This window comes from Typopeltis vanoorti, chromosome 9, assembly GCF_054136105.1.
Source record: "Typopeltis vanoorti isolate ZY-2024b chromosome 9, IOZ_Tvanoo_1.0, whole genome shotgun sequence".
NCBI lineage: Eukaryota > Metazoa > Arthropoda > Arachnida > Uropygi > Thelyphonidae > Typopeltis > Typopeltis vanoorti.
In genome coordinates, this window is record NC_143557.1 from 6,384,475 (window position 1) to 6,406,628 (window position 22,154).

The 22,154-nt window shown below is 36.4% G+C and overlaps 1 protein-coding gene across 1 annotated transcript in view; it reads right to left on the reverse strand.

Moving 5' to 3' along the window:
- LOC150102864 (ribonuclease P protein subunit p21-like) overlaps nt 1-22,154 on the reverse strand; it is a 61,577-nt gene that overhangs the window by 6,251 nt on the left and 33,172 nt on the right. Inside the window, exon 3 of the mRNA XM_090398261.1 lies at nt 10,053-10,135. Within this exon, the coding sequence (XP_090254387.1) occupies nt 10,053-10,135 (83 nt within the window). The remainder of the gene's footprint in view (nt 1-10,052; nt 10,136-22,154) is intronic.

Below are 22,154 nucleotides of genomic sequence, written 5' to 3' on the forward strand. Positions count from 1 at the left end.
CTGAAGGAAGAGATTAGTTCATTTAATTTCAAAAAAAAAAAAGTCTGAAAGATAGGATAGTGTTGATAACCATGCTTCGTCAACAAGGAGTTCTGCAAAATTGGAATTACATTCATTTACAAACAATAAAACTTTGTGCCTTAATTGAAATAAGCTTGTTAGTACTTTGCCATTGGAATTTCAGCGAATTTCAGAATGAAGCAAAAGTTGTGTACTCGTATATTCACTGTCCATTTCTTCGAGAATACTGAAAATAACTTGTTATTTAGCAGTCAAGCCTTAATAAAATTATCTAGCTTTACAGCATTGTATAGCACAGTTTTAAATTCTGGTGGCATTCCTTTGGAGGCCAACCATTCCCTACGTATGAAACAATATACCCGATTCATATCCGGAGCCACTTCCTTGACCATAGAAACAACCCCCAACTATGCTTGCCTGCCTGTAAGGGCACGCGCTCAATCCGAACAAAAGCCCATGCATTTTCCCCACTGGATCCCTTTGTGCATTATGTAATTATTGAGAGTGTGAAATATTTCTTCTCCAGTTGTTCAGGATGACAAAGTTCTACAAAACAGAATACCGTCATAAATTTTGTTATCATGTGCATATCTTACGTAGCATATTAACTGCACACCATCTGTGGTAAAAATTATGTTTGGCAACAAGTTACTAAAAGATGCTGATTTGACTGCTCTTCCAATGCTGTCTGTACACACTCTCTTACTCCATTGGTATATATTCCAAAGCCTGGAAATTGGCCTATATTCAACCCATTCCCAAAAAGGTGACAAATCGCTGCCATCTAACTACCGCCCTATCGCACTCAACTCAATCCTATCTAAAGTGATGGAGAAAACCATCAATTCTCAACTCCTACACTACCTTGAAGGTACCCAACTATTAAGCGACCACCAGCATGGATTCCGTTGATGCCGATCAACAGGTGATCTGCTCTCATATATCACCAATCTATGGACATATTGTCATGGAAAAATTTGGCAAATCCCAAGTAGTTGCACTTGATATCTCTAAAGCCTTTGACCGGGTCTGGCACAAATGCTCACTAAGCAAACTTCCATCATTTGGACTGCCTCGGGACTTCTGCATATGGATTGCCAGCGTTCTGTCTAGATGCACACTATGTGTGATGGTAGATGGCTCCCTATCCTACCACCATCCAACTAATGCTGGTGTCCCACAAGGTTCAGTTCTCTCACTGACCCTCTGCCTTCTGTACATCAATGACCTACTTCAGTTGATCTCCAACCCAATACACAGTTTTGCAGATGAGAGCACATTGCACTCCTCCCTTTCATTTGATAAACCTTACCCTACACAACTCACTTCAACCACAACTTCCCTTAATTCGGACCTCCGAGACATTCTCCAATGAGGCGCAGATAACCTTGTCAACTTCAACATTAGTAAAACCAAGTCCTGTCTTATTTCTCACAAAAAAGAACCATTTTCCCCCAGTATTATTTTTGATAGCACTCAAATTCCCAGACAAGATGAAATCTCTCTTCTCAGAATTACCGTGACATCAGGCCTCTCCTGGCATAAACACATCATAACCATTGCATCCTCAGCTTCCAAAAAACTAGGCTTTCTCTTTCACTCAAGACATTACTTCACTTCAGATAACCTTATACAAATCACAAATCTGCCCAGCTATCGAATACTGTTCTCTCATTTGGAGTTGGGCTACTAAAAGCTCTCTCAAAATCCTCGACTCAATACAGTGGAGAGTAATTAGACTGATAAATGATCCATCGCTTACCAACTCACTCCCCCTACTTTCACATGGGCGTTTAGTCTCTGCAATTTGTATATTCTATAAATATTTTCATGGAAAATGCTCATCTGAAACAGCATCAATAATTCCCCCACTTTGTACTAAACTCATTGGAACACATACAGCCACTGCCCAACATCCCTTCACAATACACCTTGATTGAACAAGTTTCTTTTCCTCCTCCTTCATCCCTGCTACTGCTGAACAGTCTTCCCTTGGTGTATTTCCTAAGGAATACAATATACAAGCTTTTAAATCTAACGTCAACAAGTTTCTCCTTGCCCATCCCACTACCCATATACAGTACTTAAAGTACTATAGGTTGACCAGCTAACCTCTCAAATATGGGGCCCAACATGAAAAAAAAAAAAAAAAAAACATCAGTAGTCTCGTCTATTTGTAATGCATAATAAAGGCTCTTCTTAACTCTTTCGGTTAATTGAGAGTCTACGTCACTTGCCATATCATTAATTCTGTGACCTACAGTGTCATTGAAAGAGGAGTCAAATCAGCATCTTTTAGTAACTTGTTGCCAAACATAGTTTTTACCATATCTTTTATTGCTGGAAGTAATAAATTTTTCCTGTTTTCTCTATGTGCAAACTTAAGAGATAGATGCTTCCAGTGCCTTGCTATTAGTCAAACCGATGGCCGAAACTACATCTTTCCCATGATTTGATGTCGCTGAAATTGGCTTTTTTTTTTCAATTTGCTTATTTTTCACATCACAATGTTTAGTTTCTAAATGTCGGAGTTTCTCAGGTTTCATGCAGTCGTTCGACAGCACTTCATAACACAAAACACAATGAGGTTTCTGTTCACTTTCATCTCCACACCAAGTAAGCCCATATTCCAAATATGAACTGTTATATTTCCTACTGTATTTTTTCTTTGAACTGCTTGTTTCTTCTACTTTAATAGTATCAGATTTACTTGCCGTTACAACACGTGTATCACAATTAGGGTTAGCAACACCTGTTTCATTTGCCTTCTTTTCAAAGTCCTAGTTCTAAGCCACTTTTCCATTATTAAAAAACGTTTCCGAAAATATATAAATACTGGGATTAACTCATGGCACACTCTGTCCAAGTATCATTTAACGCTTCTGAAGGTATACTGAGCCTTGGTTGAAGGAAGAAAACCTTCAGTAATAAAAATCAATAAACAACAAGCAATTGGTTGAAATGTGTCAAATCCGACAAAACAGCAAGGGAAGGCAGAAGCAATAATACTATACTGTTGTTCACTTCACCCATCTTATTCTTCTGCTACAAATTATTGTAGTGCCAAAATGACAAGTAATAAAAGAGGAGTGAAGTGAAGAACAATATAGGTTTATTGCTTCCGCCTTTGAACATTCTGATACTATTTGTTGTTTTTTTTAAGTCTCCACTTGATTTTAAGAATTTTTACTTACTTATTCAATTTTAATTTGTTTGGATAATTAAAAATATATATTTATTTAATTAATTTAAGTCTGCCTGGGGACCACCTGTCCCATCGTCATGGACCACAGGTTGAGAAACACTGCTTTAAACAAATTCATCGTAATCAGATGGAAAAAAAGTTATTGCTTCTCCTACTTCATAAGGAATAACACTGCCAAACGTACTCATCATGGGTTTCTTGCATATGCAGAATACTTAATTTTACACATCGTAAAGCATGCAGCACAGAATACATAGAGGATTCCAAAAAGCTTTATGGGGAGCAGTCAAGTGATAAGATTTTGGAAAAATTTAACAGAAAGATGTATGCGAGTGAACATTAATTCTGCATTCAAGAGTTTCTATAATCTTAACTGGAGTAAACACTTCCACATATCACTAAGAAGATCCTAAAAGAGAACCATTTATGAAATGTAATTTGTCAATTTCATAATCGGGCTCAACGTCTAAAAAAAAAAAAAAAAAAGAACAAACTCAATGTCAGAATCAGAAGAATTGAAGATACTCACTGTTAATATAAGAAGTGTCAATTGAGAGGAAATCGAGATTGCAGAAGAACTGGAAAAGTACCACATGGGCATAATTAGCATCAAAGAAACAAAGACAAAAACAGGTGCAACTTTATTAAAGTATAGGATGTTATGTTTGGACAATAATGATCAAGGAAAGGAATGAGTAGTGATAGCATTCAACACCAACATGAAGATAAATTTCTTGATTGGAAGGTAGTTTCAAGTAGTTATGTGGGGAAATGGACCAACCCAATTGCACACTGAAATTTATTTGTGTGTATGGCCCCACAAAAGATTCTCCGATGTGATACTTTTCCAGTTCTTCTGCAATCTCGATTTCCTCTGGAGGAATTTTTTCACTAAAAATATTTACATATTTTTAGTGAAAAATATTTACTAAAATATTTTTAGTAAATATTTTTACTAAAATATTTACTAAAAGTCACTAAAGCAAGCAAATAGAAGAAAAGAAAATGGAAAAAGTGGTACTTGTTGGAGATCTAAGAGAAGAGTTGGAAATGTACCCGCCAGGCATATAGAAATATTTTCAAAATCTTTGTAGAAAAAGACAAGGATAATAATAATGGTAATTATCTGGTGTATTTCTGCTCAGGATATGTACTGATCATTACTAACATCATGTTCCAACATAAAGATGTGCACAAGTTCACATTGAGAAAAGAAGACAAGAAATATGAAAAGCCTCATTGACTATGTTATTATTGATAGTAATATCTCCATGCTGGTTCAGGATACAAGAGTGCACAGAGGATTGAAAATTGGAAGTGACCATCACTTAGTTTTAAGTAGGATAAAACTGAAGAGCACATTGAAAAGAACAGCATGAAAAAAGTTTTAAAAAGAACTAAAGTTGAGCACCTTCACATAAAATATTACTGAAGAACAAATGAAACAGTTGGAAAACAAGAATCAAATGTTGGAGGCTCAGTGGCAAGCTCTGAAGAAAACACTGACTGATTCAGCTGGGAGGCATATTAGGAAGTTGTCTGCAAGGATGAAAAAATAAGAACGCCATGGTAGACACAAGTAGTTAATCAAGCAGGCCTGGAAAAGAAGAAAGTAAACCAAAAGTTCCTAGCAAATAAGTCGGCAGATGCCCTAAAAGAGTGCAGAGAAAAATGTAAGAGAGCTAAGCTATGTATGAAAATAGTTAAACAGGAGTCATGGGAAAACTTTGGTAAGAATATATACTGAGTTAGCTTTGAATTAGTTCCCCCCCCCCCAGATTTACATATTATGTGTGATAACAAAGTACCACATGATATCAATGTCATATGCGGCTACTATAAATGAGCTAACCTATCCTCTGTACATAATCAGTAAAATTTTGCTAGTAATGGGGAAACATGGTGATGTAAGTCAATTTGACTGTGACTGGGTTAACCATTAACAAACATTCACCAGAAGGGGTCACATTGGTCAGCCATGCATGGTTGATCTGAGAAGTGAGCATCACATGTCACTGCTAGTATCTTAGCAACAAGATGCAACAGTCACACAGCTCACCCACCAGTAAAACAGTGTATTGTGCAGTTATTCCACATGCACAATACCCTGTACCCTGCTTTGCCTCTGACTGTGGAACTCCACAGTCAGAGGCCAACAAGGATACCCATAATGATAGTGAGGTATCGCAAACATCCTGCACGGGCCAAGGAACGTCAGCAATGACCCTCAACAGATGAAAGAAGATTGTCTGGAGCAGGGGTCGGCAACCTGCGGCTCTTGGCTGAACAAAGTGCAGCTCTTTTATATTGAATTAAAAGATACATAATTAATACAAACAACTAAATATTGTTTTTTTGATACGACCTGTTCGTGCCGCTAGATACTATTATGCATGTGGCATGTGTTACACATGAAATTTTATGACATGAATAACTAACAACTACTTTACATTTCAATTGCAGAACTACATATGGAGCTTCTGGAAATTCAGAATAAAAGCATCTTTGTACAAAAACTTCAGAAAATGAGGAAACTATGGGAGAAACACCACAGGAAATAATATTTAATTGTTGCAATTCTTTCCCAACTAATTATTCAAATGCCAGACAAGTTGCTTTGGGGGTTTTGACTCTTTTCGGTTCAAGGTACAATTGCGAACAATTTTTCTCTAAAATGAATTACATTAAAAATAAGTATATGATATTACTAAATGAAAAATTTACATCATTACTAACCTCCTAACTACAATTTTCTGCCAAATCTGTCTGTTACCTGTCAAGACTCCAACATTATCAGATCTTATATTTCTGTCTTCTAAGGCACTTTTTACTATATCAATCCACCTGTATCTTGGTCTTTCTCTGGGTCTTTTTCCTGCCAACCTAGCAGAGAACACTTGTTTTTGTTAATCTTTCCTCTCCCATTCTGTTTAAGTGACCATACCATCTGAGATTAGCTCTGCTAACACATTCCTGGATACTGACAGTGGCAAGTTCTTTCCTAATATCTTCGTTTTTAATATGATATTGCCATTGATGCCATGTGTTCATTCTCTAATCTTATTCAGGACTCTCATATCTGCAGTCTCTAGTCTTTGGTCAAGTGTTTTACTTCTGACCAGCTATCAGATCCATAAGTTAAAATTGGCTTGAAAACCAGCTAATTTAAGTTTTTGGCTAATTTCTCTCTTATTCCATATAAATTTATTCGGTTGACTGTCTACCATACTAGCTTTGTTGATTCCGTTGTCAAAATTGGAGATATTAATCTCAACTGTTTGCTTTATGCAGATGTTATACTTCTAAATAAATCTAGTACAAGTCTTCAAGATTCCCTGACTAAATTGAATAACTGTTGTAATAGATGTGGTATGAAAATCAGCAATAACAAGACAAAGACAATGAAAATAGGCACAATCATTGAAAATATCAACTGCATTGTGAATGGAGAACCTATAGAACAAGTAAAACTCTTCAGCTACTTAGTCACTAAAAATCGTGACTAAGTAGGATAAGCTGCATTAGATGCGGAACATTGAAAAAAAAAAAAAACCACCTATGAGTTCAGAAAAAAAAAAAAAAAAAAAATCAGGATGGAATAGATGGCAGGATCATAGTAAAAATGAAGATATTAGGAAGTAACTTAACATTGTTAGCATTCAAGAATGTCTCAGCAAAACTAATCTGAGATTAGTTTTGCTGGAAGAGATTAGAGAAGGTGTCCTGAGGTTTTCTGGCCCAACTAGGTAGAACATCCTAGAGGTTAGCAACCAAGTGAGGCATTGGCACTGACCAGCAGATACTGCATTCCACCTGATTCCACAAACATTCAATGAGATTCAAATCATGAGAATTATGCAGGGGAGCACACAAAATGCTTGGATATGCTCTTTGAGCCCTGTGATGTATGATGCAATGAAATAATTTTAAGATGTTGGATATGAATTTATTTAATTATTTTTAAGGTGAGTCCTGAGTTGCGTGCTGGAAAAAAGTTGCTGGTGTGCCAAGGGTTCTCCACACCTGACCTAGACCTTGGTCTTCCTCTGGGTCTTTTTTTTTGCCACTTTGGCATTAAACACCTGTTTGCTAACCTTTCCTCTCCCAATCTATTTAAGTGACACCATACCAGTCAAGATCCATCAGGCCACAGTGTATGGCAAGGCCTGGTCCAAAACAATCCACAGGTAAAAATTAGCAGTCAAGCTGTGTTCAGTAGAGATGAGGCCCTACTGATGTCAAAGACAGCAATCGCAATAATACCAGGATGCCACTACTAGCCTATTTCCAGGCAGCCAAGCAGTCTGGGTGGTCATGTTTTACTTTGCCAATTTATTTCACTTAAATGCCTAAATAATTGAAATGTATAATTAATTATTTTACAGGTCCTACTGCTGTTGGCTTTCTCTCTTTTTCCTTGTTATTTCCAGTTTTAGTCATATTACTGCTGATTTTTATATATCATTTTTAGCACTTAAGACTTCAAGAGACATGAGACAGATTTACATAAGAGGCTAATGGCATATCTATAAAGAACTAAGCTTGATATATTTGGCGTGAATAATGTGGTCAGCATATGCATACAACTCTGCCATACTCAAAAACTTTCTTCCTGTACATTCCACTTACTGATTTACAAATTATATATTGCACCTTGTATAATGTTCCATTTGCAAAACACAGATTTAGTGTGTTGAGTTTTGAACAATTTTCCCTTTGCACAGGTTTAAGATTAACAGAAATCAAGTCTTGTTCTGTTATTTTCTAGATTTGTATGAACATGTTCACATCAGGGAAATTGGCACTCTCTCACTGTCACCTTAACCACTTAGAAGGGCAAGTGAAAACAGTATGCCCGGTGACAATTCCACCCTAGTGTGTCGCTGGATATGCCACATATCATTACACTTCAACTGTAACGTAATCTGCTTGGAAAGGGGGGGGGGGGTATTGTGTTCATTTTCGAAATAATTATTAGAAAACAATAATTACAGAAATGTGACATTTAGTTGCAATGTTTGAATTAATAAAAGGTATTAACATTATTGTGAACCATCATTAATGAGCCATGCGAGAATGGAGAATATAAGAGAGAGAGAACGGATGTGAATAGAAATACTCTCTTTACTGGAAACAAATTATTAGTAATTAACATTTGTGATATTATATGTATATCCTATAAGTTGCTGGATGGAACGAATAGTGATCTTATTAACTCTAGGCATAATGATGATATAATAAAAAACTTATGAGGTAAGTGAGAGAGATTTGTTGTTCGTGAAACATAGATAATAAATAATAAACAGCAGCTGTATTATACATTTGGCAGCACAAATAACTACAGGAAGGGGGGGGGGGCTAATCCAGTGATCAGGAGATCATTTAGGAGTGGGAGGGAGAGTTAATGGAGTAGTAAATCATGTTGCAAAATTTCTTGTACTTATTTATTTCCATGTTCCTAAGAATTTTCCTAGTATTTTGTTGGAGATCAACACAATGCAGTTCATTTGTTTATAATACATAGAAGGGTTAATTTTAATTCAGAAATAGACAAAGTTTTACTTACTGTGTTGTTTTAGAAAACTCGAAACATTCCATACTCAAGAGACATTTACTGTCTATATACTATATTTAGCAACAATATTGTGATTACAGACAGCTGGAAAGACCTATCATAATGAAAAACACATCTCAAATGCTATGCTACAAATGTGTTTATTGTAGTGCCAAACTACAATAAACACATTTGTTCTAACAACCTGTTTCAAATTTTCAATTTAAGAAAATATGTGTAACGGCTGTTTATAATACAAACCACTGGGTATACAAAAAAAAAAAATAATAATAATAATTTATGTAAAGCAAATTTTCTAAAGCAAACAAAAGGGATGTGTGTGCATGTGTAAAACTTGAAATCAATTTGAATTGTATTTGGCATTTTCGATATCATTAAGCCATTTCACAAATATAAATATAATTATACTAATTTTACAAATAAAATTCTACTAAAAAGCTGCAACTAACATGATGTATAAGCTTTGTTAACATGTGACTGCCCAATGCAGAAGCAGCATACATACGCTAAAGCTAGTCCCACTCTTATTCAAGAGTGGAGACTGCCCAACACAAACAGGTTAAGGCAGAAGTCTGGTCTTGGCAAATCCTATTTGGCCTAAACATAACTTTTTTTTTTTCCCACTAGTTTTTCCCTTAACAATTTGTCTCAGTTGCATAAATTTTTCTCAAACACTAAGGAAATTCCCATGATTCTGGTTCCTATAAGAAATTGGTACCCTGAGATATGTGAATGGGAGAGGAAAGGTTAGCAAAAAATGTTGATACCGAGGAAAGACCCAAAGGAAGCCTAGGATTTAGGTGGATTTTTAGTTAGAAGTGCCTTAGAATACCAAAATGAGATCTGACAATACTGGAAGCTTGACAAATAAAATTAATTTGTAAGAAAATTGTTGCTAGGAAGTTTAGTAATAATGTAAAGCTAATTATATACTACTTATTGCAATATAACATATACTTCTTATGTATATCCTTGAGGTTACATATCAGGAACTGATAAGTAAAAACCAAGCCCCCCCCCCACAAAAGTGGAACTAGGATCAAATCAGGATGTGCATATCTGACTGCCTGTGATTCTAACAAATGAAAAGCTCTAGATATTGTCACATAAAATGAAAAACAGGTATCTCATTTAACTTCATTTTCATCTAGTCCAAAAAATTGCATCTAATCTTCAACAGCTATAGAATTTACTGATAAGTAAACTGAACAGCCAAAGGAAAGGGAAGGGGGGTGAGAAAATAAAACTTACTTTTGTGTCTTGCTGTTGATGTGATACCTGGATACAGAATAACTTGACAGCTTTTACAGATCTGCCGCTTTAAAGTAACATCTCTACATGGGGTGTATATATAAATAAAAATTGTTTATATTTTTATATTCAAATTGAAAATTAAAAAATTTTCTGTTTTAAAAACTATTAACATAAAAAGTACAGAAACCCTTCTTATCTCTATACATGAAATAGTCTCAGAAGGGAACTACATCTATTCACTAATGGTTATTTAATTTTTGGCTTGAAAAAGATTATATTCAAAATTTAAAAATGTATAACAGTCTTCTATGTATAACTTTAAATCTGCACGGTTAGCCTAGTGGCTATGCGCTTTGCAACCATATGCCTGGGGAAGGAGTGCCCTAGGTTCGATTCCCGTCGGTGACGTGAGGAGCTGAAGGATCTTCCTCATCCATAGCCAAGTTAGCCAGTCTTGGGCGTGGACAGCAGGGTTTTTTCCCCAGTTTATTCTGGGGTTTTTCATCCCGCGCAGGCAAACTGGCCTTGAGAACTCAACACTACAGGCCATAGGAAACACCGGGGCATAAGGCTGACCACCTTATCCTGTAAACGGAGTGAGGTCCGATGATCAATGGACCCTCGACACCGCAAGGTAAAAGAGGGTATAAGGAAGACGAGATGAGATAATAGTCTTCTAATATGCTGACTGTTAAAACTAACAAACTGATGTAATATTTATTAGTTTCCTTTTAACAGTTTTCTCTCAAACTGACCTATTTGTCAAGTCTAATATAGAAAACTCCTAAATCTCTTTTTGCCAAATATTACAAACTGCTTAAAATCCTTCCTAATTTTTTTTTTAGGCCTTCCAAGTGTTTTCTTGTCATTTTTACTATCGACATCATCCTGGTAATCTTTTATTGTTCATTCTATTTAAATGCCAATAACAAATCTTAAATTTATTCTGCTTTCCCCAATGCTAATTCAGGTTTACTTGATGTGGAGATAAAAGTGAAGAGAAACCTCAATGTGTTTTATGTTGTGAAGTGTTGTCAAACGAGTGCATGAAACCTGCAAACCTCCAACGACATTTAGAAACTAAACATTGTGATGTGAAAAATAAGTGAATTGAATTTTTTCAGCGATGCTTAGGGACATTAAATCATTGGAAAGATATAGTTTCAGCCATGGGTTCCATTAATAGCAAGGCACTGAAAGCATCCTAAGTTTGCGCATAGCGAAAACAGGTAAAGCTCATTCTATCGGGGAAAATTTGCTACTTACCAGCTATAAAAGATGTGGGAAAAACTATGTTTGGCTATGTCGATGTGTCGAAGTCTATTTCATCACTCAGTTGCTGTTTTATAGACAGTATGGTAAGATTTCTTAAACGTCAAAAAAGTGCTGCCCGGGGTGTATCACATGCCCCCAGCTACACCTCTGTAACTTAGTGGTCCATAGAATTGTTTTAGGCATTTTACTGGTCCTTGGGCTTAGAAAGGTTGAGAAATGCTGATATAGGATACGAAAGAATTGCTGGAAGAAGCGAGTGAAAAGCGAGAAAGTGAAAATGGTTAGTATACTGCCCAGATAGGATAGCACAAATTAAGAAAGTTTCATGATGCAAATAATTCAATGTATAGAAAAAAATGGTTGCAAGTTTGAATGAAGAATAGAATTTCTTGCAGAGCTTTGAATTCTTCTTTTGATAGGTTGCTTTTTTGGTGGTTTGGTGGGGGTAACATCTATCAGACTAGATGTAACACTGGCTACATCTAGTCTGATATTGTTGGCAATATGATTGGGAAGGCTGTGGATACCTCGTTTTAACTGTATCATTATTTCTTCTGAAGGGATCTTTTCGGTACTGTGACAAAGTTGTGACCAAGCACGAGTATGCTGATCGCTTCAGAGTAAGGGATGACAGGTTTATTACCGTGTTGAGAGGTAGTTGAGGTTTAGAAGATGGGTTCTTTTTTAAACTGTCAAATTTTTTAATGTGCAGACTTCGTATTCTTTGAAAATCTTTTTCTGCTGAAGTGTCAAGATGTTGGAAATTATCGTCCAAAGGTCGACATTCAGCATAACGGCAAGCTCTTCCTCTAGTGCACAAAGAATTCAAAGTTCTGCAGGAAATGAAAAACAACAGAAAAATAATAATTACTATAGCAGATAAGAGAAATGCCATTTCGGTTCTAAACCAAACAGACTACACAGGTAAGCTTGCATCTTTACTTTTAGATCAGTCTACCAACCTCCCTATTGAATATGATCCCACCAGCTCCCAAATCAGAATACTCCATAGGCTCCTTAAGAAAGTTACCTCTTGGCCTCTGCAAGTGATGAACAGACTAAAAACCTTTTAACTCTAGATCTCCCCCCCCCCCCGGATATACTGACTACCAAATATTCATAAGTAAAAAGTACCAGTGCATTCCATTGATTTCTCCCACATACAAATTAGCCGAACATTTAGCCAAAAGCACTCGCACAATAAACTGGCAACACACCTTCACACACAAAAAACTCAGCCCACTTTAAAGCCAGTATAGAAAACCTCTCACTCCAATACACTGACATAATGGTCAGTTTTGATATCTCCTCCTTATTCACCAATGTCCTAAGCCAAATTGCCTCCTGATATCTCAGTCCTATTTCATTTTACCTTGGAAAAGGAAAACAACAACAGCCTCCCTTTCCTAGACACGCTGATTAATTACATATTACATACTGGCCTGATGGATCCCTGGCTTTCTCTTTTTACAGAAAACCTAAACATACAGGTAGATACATTCACCAGCAGTTACACCACCCACCCTTCCAACAATATGGGATTGTAAAATCCTTAATTATAAAAACAGGGCAAAATTAATCAGTTCAGATAAAATGCCCTATCTACTGAGCTTATCCATATCCTTAACACCTTCTTAGCCAATGGCAACAACTCTCAAAAAAAAAAAAAAAAAAAAAGTAAACTACAACCCCCCCTCCCACTTCATAACAGAGATTACTCTAAATCTATCACCATTCCATATATTTGGGAAAGCAGGAAATTATGTTCCTACTTTAGAAAATACTAGTACATCCTAAAAACTAACAAAAATCTTAAGAAAATATGACCTCACAACTAGTTACAAACCACATAAGAAATTGGCAACTCTTATCTGCTCCACCAAAGACCAGCCACTATGGCCAAAAGGTAGGACAGCCAATATCAGAATACCTGAACAAGGACTACATTCGGTTCCACCAAGGTTCCACCTTGTCCAATGCACGGTCTTGCTGACCGTTGTCGTGACGTTGTTCTCTTGATGTTCGAATCCACCATCTTGTTAAAAGTCACTTTCATAAAATAAAGGAAAACTAATTGTAAATTGATCACTGATATAAGGGTAGAGAAATTTCTATTATACTGCGCCACTCTATCCTTAGATAAGTCTATATGAAATAGTAGGATCAATTCAAAATTAGTTAGCAGTCTTTTCACTCATTCAGGCCGAAGTATTTATTTTCTCTCTTTGGGATTCCCGCTAGATTCGAATTTTTGTGAACGGTGCAGTAAAAAGAATTTCAGGCAAATACAACAGTTAGGTTAACAAATAAAGCATTTAATATAGGTCATATAACACTTACATAAATTTTACTTCTAATTTTAAACAATAGAAATAAGTCAAACATTAAGTCAAGTCAATTACATTAGCACAATCTTCCAAGTCTTCACATACACCTTCTTAGCTTCTGGGTTATAAAGTTTTTACACTTAAATGAATATAATAGAACATCCAATCTAATTAGTTTTCACACATTTTTCAGTCATGCTATAAGTTCAAAATATTACAGGATCTAATAGCTGAAAATATCTTTCAAACAATTTCTATCTCCAACTCTCAATCACAAAGGGTTTCCACAGTTAAAGTTAATAATTCACTATGATAGACCTTACCGGAAATGGTTCCTAGAACATCTATTATGTTGTGAGCAAACTTCTGGAATTTACTTATCACACTTAAAGAATAAAAACACATCTACAAAACTTATCCGCAGTTATACTTAAAGCACTATCAATTACACTTCAGAATTCTTGACATCAATTAGGGCACTTCAACTATCCTTATTACCACTCATAAATTAATTAAAACACTGTGAGGTTCTCTTTAGGGCAAATCGGAAATAAGCTGCAATACTAGATCAGCTGGGCTTATTCAGAATTCTTCCTTGAATGTTCAGCTTTTTACTTTATCCGATTGTAGCTTTAATTTTCCTTCTATTATTACTGCTGATTTCAATTTCAGCTAACTATAAAATTCGTTACGTTCCTGCTCACTTAAAAAATTATCCACTTAACTCCTACCCTTAAGAACCTTTTATTTACTTCTACTTCTTTAGTTTATCACCTTACTTCCTTTTACTTCCAAGTTTCCGTCCCAACTCTTTACTTTTTATATCCTTTTTTTTTTATTCTCTCTTTAGCCCACGCTCTGTTCACTTGCGCTCATTTATTTCACGCGTCTCCATGACAACAGACAAACAAACATTCTCGCCAATGTTAGACAAGGCTATACTACTACATTGAGTCATTACATACGTTAAGCTTTATACACAAATAGGAATAATTAGAATATTTGCTTTTCAATAAATGTGTAGTTAATATTGCAAATATACGTTTCTATAATACTGACATAATAAATAAAATAGCATAATAATATTTAATACAGAATCTATTTACCATTAACACATTTCTTTGATTAAATAATTAAATATTTGATATAATTAAGGTGGTTATGTGATATCAAATTATAATTTACGTTATTTACACTAAATAATATTTACAAACATAGCCCTTGTGATGGAAAATCATGTTGGATTCTGAATCAAATAACATTTATTCTATTTTCTACATAATTAGAATCCAACACCGTGCATTGGACACCCACCACAAAATACAATGGAAGAAGGCCACTTTATTACACCACACCAGTATAAGCACAAAAGATCATTCCTTGAATCAGCTTTAGCTCTGAAAAACTTCCCAAACCTTAACAAATTCAGGTGCATGAGACTGCCCCAAATTTGGGAAGCTTACATTCTAAGATCATCAACCCAACAGCCAAGACAAAAAATTTAGTCCACTAGGGGGCACCTTTAAGATTCTAAGACTGACTTTAGTTGCATTTCTTCAGCCTCTTTTGCTTAGTGTGAGTGGCTGCATGCATATATCATTGTTTTGTGATCCTTGAAGATGGCAATGTAACACTGCCAAAATACTGATTAAAGTTTTTAATTAATATTCTAGTATACGTTGCCATTTCCTGAAAAATGAAAAGCTATGTATAACCAATGTATAAGCTTATCTACAAAAATAGACTCCATCTCACATAGTACAGCAATGAGTTTGAAGCTATACTATGCGAGGAATCTAACAAGATCAAATACATGGTAGAATGTTGCTACAAGCCTGGTGAATCAAGCTGCTAGTGATGATTAAGTGCATTGTCAAATAAACTTGAGTGTGAACTTGAATGAAGTTAATAGTGGTAAAATATATGGTGATTCTATGATTAAGGGTATGGAGAGTGGTATGCATGAGGAGTGCTTGGCTGATGGTACAATAGAAAGAGTGGCTTTAGCAATAAAGAGAGGGCATGAAACAGACAAGATGATAGTTATGGTGGGTACGAATGACCTGAGAGGTAGTATAAATCGGGTAGGAAAAGATTTAAGAACATTATTAGATATTGTGAAGAGGAAAAGTGTCAATGGGAGAATAGTGTGTGTGCTGCCTCGTTTTGACAATTACGAGTTAAGTAGACGAGCAATGATAATGAATGATATGATTGCAAGAATGTGCAGAAAAAGAGGTCTGGAGTTTGTTGATGTTTGGAGTGTGTTTGAAGGAAAAAGGCAGTTGTATGCTAGAGATGGACTGCATCTTAACATGGAAGGACATAAGAGATTGAAGAAGTTATTGTTTTCTGAACAGGTTGAAGTTATTGGGCAGGGAAACTAATATTGAAAAGGTTGAGTGTAAGAGAGAGAAACTTTAGCACTGATTGTGTATTTATTGATCCTTATAGGCAGAATAAATTGCAGAAGAGAGGGGAAAAAAATCGGCATAGGACTACGGTAGTTAGTGACTTATATATCAGTTCTAAAGCCGGTACAAGATCTAGAGGGAATCTGCAATTTTTGTATACCAATGCTAGAAGCATTAGAAATAAGAGAGAAGAATTTTTGGCATTAGTCAGTGAAATCTCACCAAAAGTTGTAGGCATTAGTGAAACTTGGCTGTCAGCAGAAGATGTGGTCACTGGAATTGAATGTGATGGGTACAGTATTTTCAGGGAGGATAGAGAAGATAGAACAGGAGGAGGAGTACTGTTGATGATAGCTGATGTGTTGCAGCCAAAGAAAGTAGTATATCATGATGATAGACATGTGAATGAGAGTTCATTTGAGGCAGTCTGGTGCGAAATAGTGACCAACGCAACCAAATATACAGTTGGATGCTGCTATAGGCCAGGGAGTACAGGGGGAGATATTGAATTCATGCATCAGCAACTTAGTGCAATGAGTGAAGGCTTAGTGATTATTATGGGGGATTTTAATTATGGTGATATCAATTGGAAGGAGGAAATATCACGTAGCAAAAAGGAAATGGAGTTCATACATCTGCTACGAGATAATTACTTGAAACAGCACGTAACTGAAGGGACACGTGGTGTGAGAGTGTTGGACCTGGTTATTGGTTCAGAGGTTATATGCATAAGTAAGGTGACCTCGTTACCTCCAGTTGGTGAAAGCGATCATGTGGTATTGACTTGGGAGGTTGCAAAATCTGTGGATTTTTCTATTAAGAAGGGGTATGTACGAAACTACAGGTTAGGCAATTATAACAAGCTTCGGAGTGAGCTTGCAGCCATCCCATGGCAGAACATATTGCAAGGGAAAGATGTTAGCAGTGCTTGGGATAAAATCAGCGGGTATCTGAAGAAAGCAATATCAGATTGTGTCCCCATGGTCAGGAGGTCAAACAAGGCAGGCATTAGATGGATGAGCAGTAGTATCAAGCTTGAACTACAAAAAAAGAAAATGTTATGGAGAATTTACAAGGAGAAGGGCGATCAGGACACCCATGAGCAGTACAAGGCTCAAGCTAGGAAGGTTACCAGCATAGTAAGAAAAGCTAAATCAGATTATGAGAAGACCTTAGCCAAAGAGATCAAGGGTAATCCCAAAGAGTTCTTCCGCTATGTGGCAAGTAAGAGGAAGAATGACTTCGGAAGGATAACCTTAGTGGGTGCTGATGGTATTGAAGTGACAAAATCAGATGTAATAGTCGAGTTACTGAGTGATCACTTCTCAAAAGTCTATCACCCAAGTGAGGATATCTCTATACCTATAGCAATACCTAATGTGAGAATTGAAGCTAAAGAATCAGAGGTATTAAATATATTGCGAAACTTAAATGCAAACACTGCGGTAGGCTTAGATGGAATATCAGCTCGGGTGTTGCGTGAATGTGCAAATGAATTGTCAACCCCTCTTACCTGGATATTTAATTTAAGTTTGAACTCGGGTATGGTCCCTAGGGAGTGGAAGTTAGGCAAAGTGGTTCCTTTGCATAAGGGTGGCTCTAAAACTGCAGTATTGAATTACAGACCAATCACCATCTCAGGAGTAGTGGTAAAAGTATTGGAAAAGTTGGTTAAAGACAAAATTCAAGAATGGGTGGATCAGGATATGATACTCTATAGAGGCCAACATGGTTTTGTTAAAGGTAGATCCTGCCTTAGCAATCTATTAACTATCCATAATAGAATAACATCAGAGTTGGACAAAGGAACTGGCTACACAGTGGTACTTCTGGATTTTGCTAAGGCTTTTGACAGGATACCCCATAGAACACTGTTACGCAAATTGGAGCAGATGGGAATGGATATTAAATTGGTGATATGGATAGGAGAATGGCTCAGGGAGAGATACCATAAGGTGGTGTATGGAGGAGCCGAGTCCAGAATGAGGCAGGTGACCAGTGGTGTGCCTCAGGGCTCTGTGCTTGGGCCAATGTTGTTTAATTTGTATATAAATGATATAGGAAACGGCTTAAAGGGAGATATTCAGTTGTTTGCTGATGATGCAAAGTTGTGTAGTGCAATAAAAAATCAAGCTGATGTTGAAAGTTTGCAGGAGGATTTAAATAAGCTGGTAAAATGGGCAAAAGAAAATGGATATCAGTTCAATGTGGAAAAGTGTAAAGTCTTGCATTTTGGGATTAAAAGATTACCAGCTGTGTACTACATAGATGGAAAGGTACTCCAAGAGATTGATGAGGCTAGGGACTTAGGGGTATTGGTAGATAGGGAGATGAAGTTCAGAGGACACATTGCTAAGGTGTCCAAGATTGCACATAGGATTACTTGGTTGTTGAGGAACACACTGACATCCAGAGATAAAGAGGTTATTATTCCCCTTTATAAAGCATTGATACTTCCACATTTGGATTACTGTGCTCAGGTCTGGTCACCTGGATTCCTTGGAGATGAGGAGGCTGTGGAGAGGGTTCAGAGAAGAGTGACCAAGTTGGTGAGTGATATAAAAAATGCTCCCTACATTGATAGATTGAGAGCTTGTGGATTGCAGAGATTGGTTGATAGGCGAAGAAGAGGGGATATGATAGAAACATTCAAATTACTAAAAGGTTTTTATAGGATTGATGCAGGGGAAATGTTTCAGCTGTGTGATAGTGATGGAAGAACAAGAGGTCATCTCTGGAAATTAAAGAAGAGTGTGGTTAACAAAGGTGTCAGAACAAGGTTTTTTGCCTGGAGGGTGGTGAATGAGTGGAATTCATTGCCTGACTTTGTTGTGAGCTCTTCATCTGTAAATGAATTCAAGAAGAGATATGACAGATATTGTTTTGCTAGCTTGGGTCTCCCGCGATGAGTCTACTGACTCCATGGAGATATCCGTAATAATAATAATAATAATAAACCTAGTGGGTACTGGACAATTAATCATGGGTGACTAATTATTCAAACACTGATTCAGAAGTAGTGAAATTTCATGAGAATGATGCAAAATTTATTGAGATGTTGTAAAACAACTTCCTTAAGCAACATGCAACAGAAGGAATTTGAGGTCAAAGAAAATCACTGATTATAGTGTTAGAGAAGGTCAGCAAAAGACCTGACTTTTCTGCCTCCAGCTGGGTGTGATTATGCTGTACTGAATGGGAAAATGACTAAGTGTATGGATATCCCATTCAGAAAAGGTTACATGCTTAACTGCAAAGCAGGAAATTATGTTCCTACTTTAGAAAATACTAAGTTTGTTCCCATCATATTAGCTGCTTCGTGGGAAGCATGTTGGCAGTGCATGGGAAGTATTAAAAAAAATACATCACTGATGCAGTATTAGAACGTATCTCCAGAGTTCATAAAGTAAAATAACGGAGTAAAACAAAGATGTGCAATCTTATTGAGAACAGTTTTTAATAGATGTGAATGGAATACGGCGTGTTTTAGGATGATGTCAGTTATGAAAATAAGGTGCAGACCAGAAGAGTTCCAACTATTGTATAAAAAACTGAGAGTATGAAAATAAACTGACTCTGCAAGCTAAAGGCATTCCAAAAAAAAATTCTATCATGTTTAAATAAAAGAAAGACTCTCTTCAATACAAGATGGTATGAGGGTGGCAGATGCAGAAGAGATTGATCAACTAATGAGTGCCCAGGTTGGTGTTATGCAATATATAGCTCAATGCTGCCTCTACAATGGATGAAGAAACATGTACAAGGAGGTGTCAAGGCTATTCCATAAAGTGAATAAGTATTTCGTGATAGGGAATGATGGGATATCAAGCACAAATACTAAAAGATTGTTCAGCTGAAATGGCTGTATAATTTGAGTCTCAGCATAAGAAAGATTCCACAGGAATAGACAGAGAATCTATACTTTGCAATAAACAAGCATGGGCTTACTAAGGAAAAGTTGTGTTTGAGTAACTTGCTCACATCTATGCAATGTTACAGATGAGTCAGACATGCCATGATACTTTTGAAATTTACTAAAGCTTTAGACAATAGAACATGGAAGGTTGTTGCATAAGTTGGAGGATATGGGATTATAACCTATGTTTGGATAAGAGGATGGCTGACTAACACATCAAAAATTCACAGATGTGAACCTGCAATATTTAAGGTGACCAGTGGTGTACCCAAGAGATCATTCTTTAGTCCACAATTATTCAGCATTTACATTAATGACTAAGGATTTGACAGAAGAAATAGCTATGTGCTGATTATGCAAAGATAGGCAGGTTATAAGAAATGTGAATGGCATGCTGCACTTGCAGAATGATTTGAATAAGAATTGTGGGCATTTTCAAATGGCTGTCGGTTCAATGTTAGTAGGATTAACAAAGTTATGCACTTTGGTGCAATGAGATATCCATTAATGTATTATATGGGTGGGATTATGCTTAAAGAAAATGACCAGGCTAGGTATCATGGAGTTTAGTAGATAGGACATTGAAGTTCAGGGCCATACAACAAATTACTAATACAACTTTGGAGATAATTGCAATGCTGAAACAAATGACATGCAAGGATAGAGAAATAATTTTCCCTCTTAACAAGGCCTTGCTACATCATCTGAATTGTTGTGCACAGATTTGGTTTCGAATGCGATGCAGATACAGTGGAGAGGGTGGAAAAAAGTATTCAAGACGATATTGTGACTGTGAAACTAATAATGAGGAGAAAGAGACAGAGAGAGAATTTGGACTGCAGATGCTGGTAATCAGGTTTTAGACCTTCAAACATCTAAAAGCACAAGATACCAGTAGGTGTAATTTTTCATTTTATGCAAGGTGGGGAGGGGACAAAAAGGCATCCATGGAAGTCAAGCATAAATGCAGTCAAAAAAGGGGTTAGAGCTAAATTTTTTTCTCAGAGCAGTACATGACTGGAATGGCTTGCCTTTCGAGGTAGTGAGTGCAGACAGTGCAAATGAATACAAGAGAGAGTATGATAAGTGGTGTAAGTGATATATGTGGCCTCCCTCAAATCCTGACTCCCTGGAGTTCTCTTATTATATGGTTCTGCCTTTATACAACTTATTCATGTTCTAATATCTCTGTAATTCCATATCTATCCTCATCAAATTCCTGACATGCACCCTCAAGGGATGTGCAGGATGTTATGATAGTACTGCATGAAGAACTCACATCATTACTAACTTCCTACCAACAATTTTCCTCCAAATCAATCTGTTACCTGTCAACATTATCAGATCCTATATTTCTGTCTTTTAAGGCACTTTTTACTGTATCAATCCACCTATATCTTGGTCTTCCTCTGGGTTTTTTTCTTGTCATCCTGGCAAAGAGCACTTCTTTAGCTAATATCTTTTCCCTCTCCCATTCTGTTTAAGTGACCATACCACCTGAGATTAGTTCTGCTAACACGTTCCTGAACACTAACAATGTCAATTTCTTTCCTATCCTCATATTTAATTTGATACCCCATTGATGCCATCTGTTCAGTCCCCTAATCTCCTAAGACTCTCATATCTGTGGTCTCGTCTTTGATCAAGTGTTTTTTTTTTCCTAACCCAGCTCTCAGATTTATAAGTTAAATCTGGTTTTAACACTGTCTTGTATGTAACTAGTTTAATGTTTTGACTAATTTCTCTCTAATTCCAAATAAATTTATTCAAATTGACTTCTTACCATATTAGCTTTGCTAATTCTGCTGTCTATTTATAGATTTAATTTACCATCTTCACTAAAAAGTGTGCCTAAGTAGCTGAAATGTTCTGTAGATTTTCCATTCAGGATGCAGTTGATGTTTTCAATGTTTCTGCCTATTCTCATTGTCTTTGCCATTTCAATGCTGATTTTCATACCAAGTTTATTACAGCAGTTATTCAATTTGATCAAGGAATCCTGCAAACTTGTCCTGGATTTATTTAAAAGTATAACATTACTTGCATAAAGTAAAGAGCTGAGATTAACATAATCAATTTTGATATCAGGTTTAATACCGCTTTCCTTCCTAATACAATTCATGTAGATCATAGATTCCCAAAGTGGGCGGTACCACCCCTCCCAGTA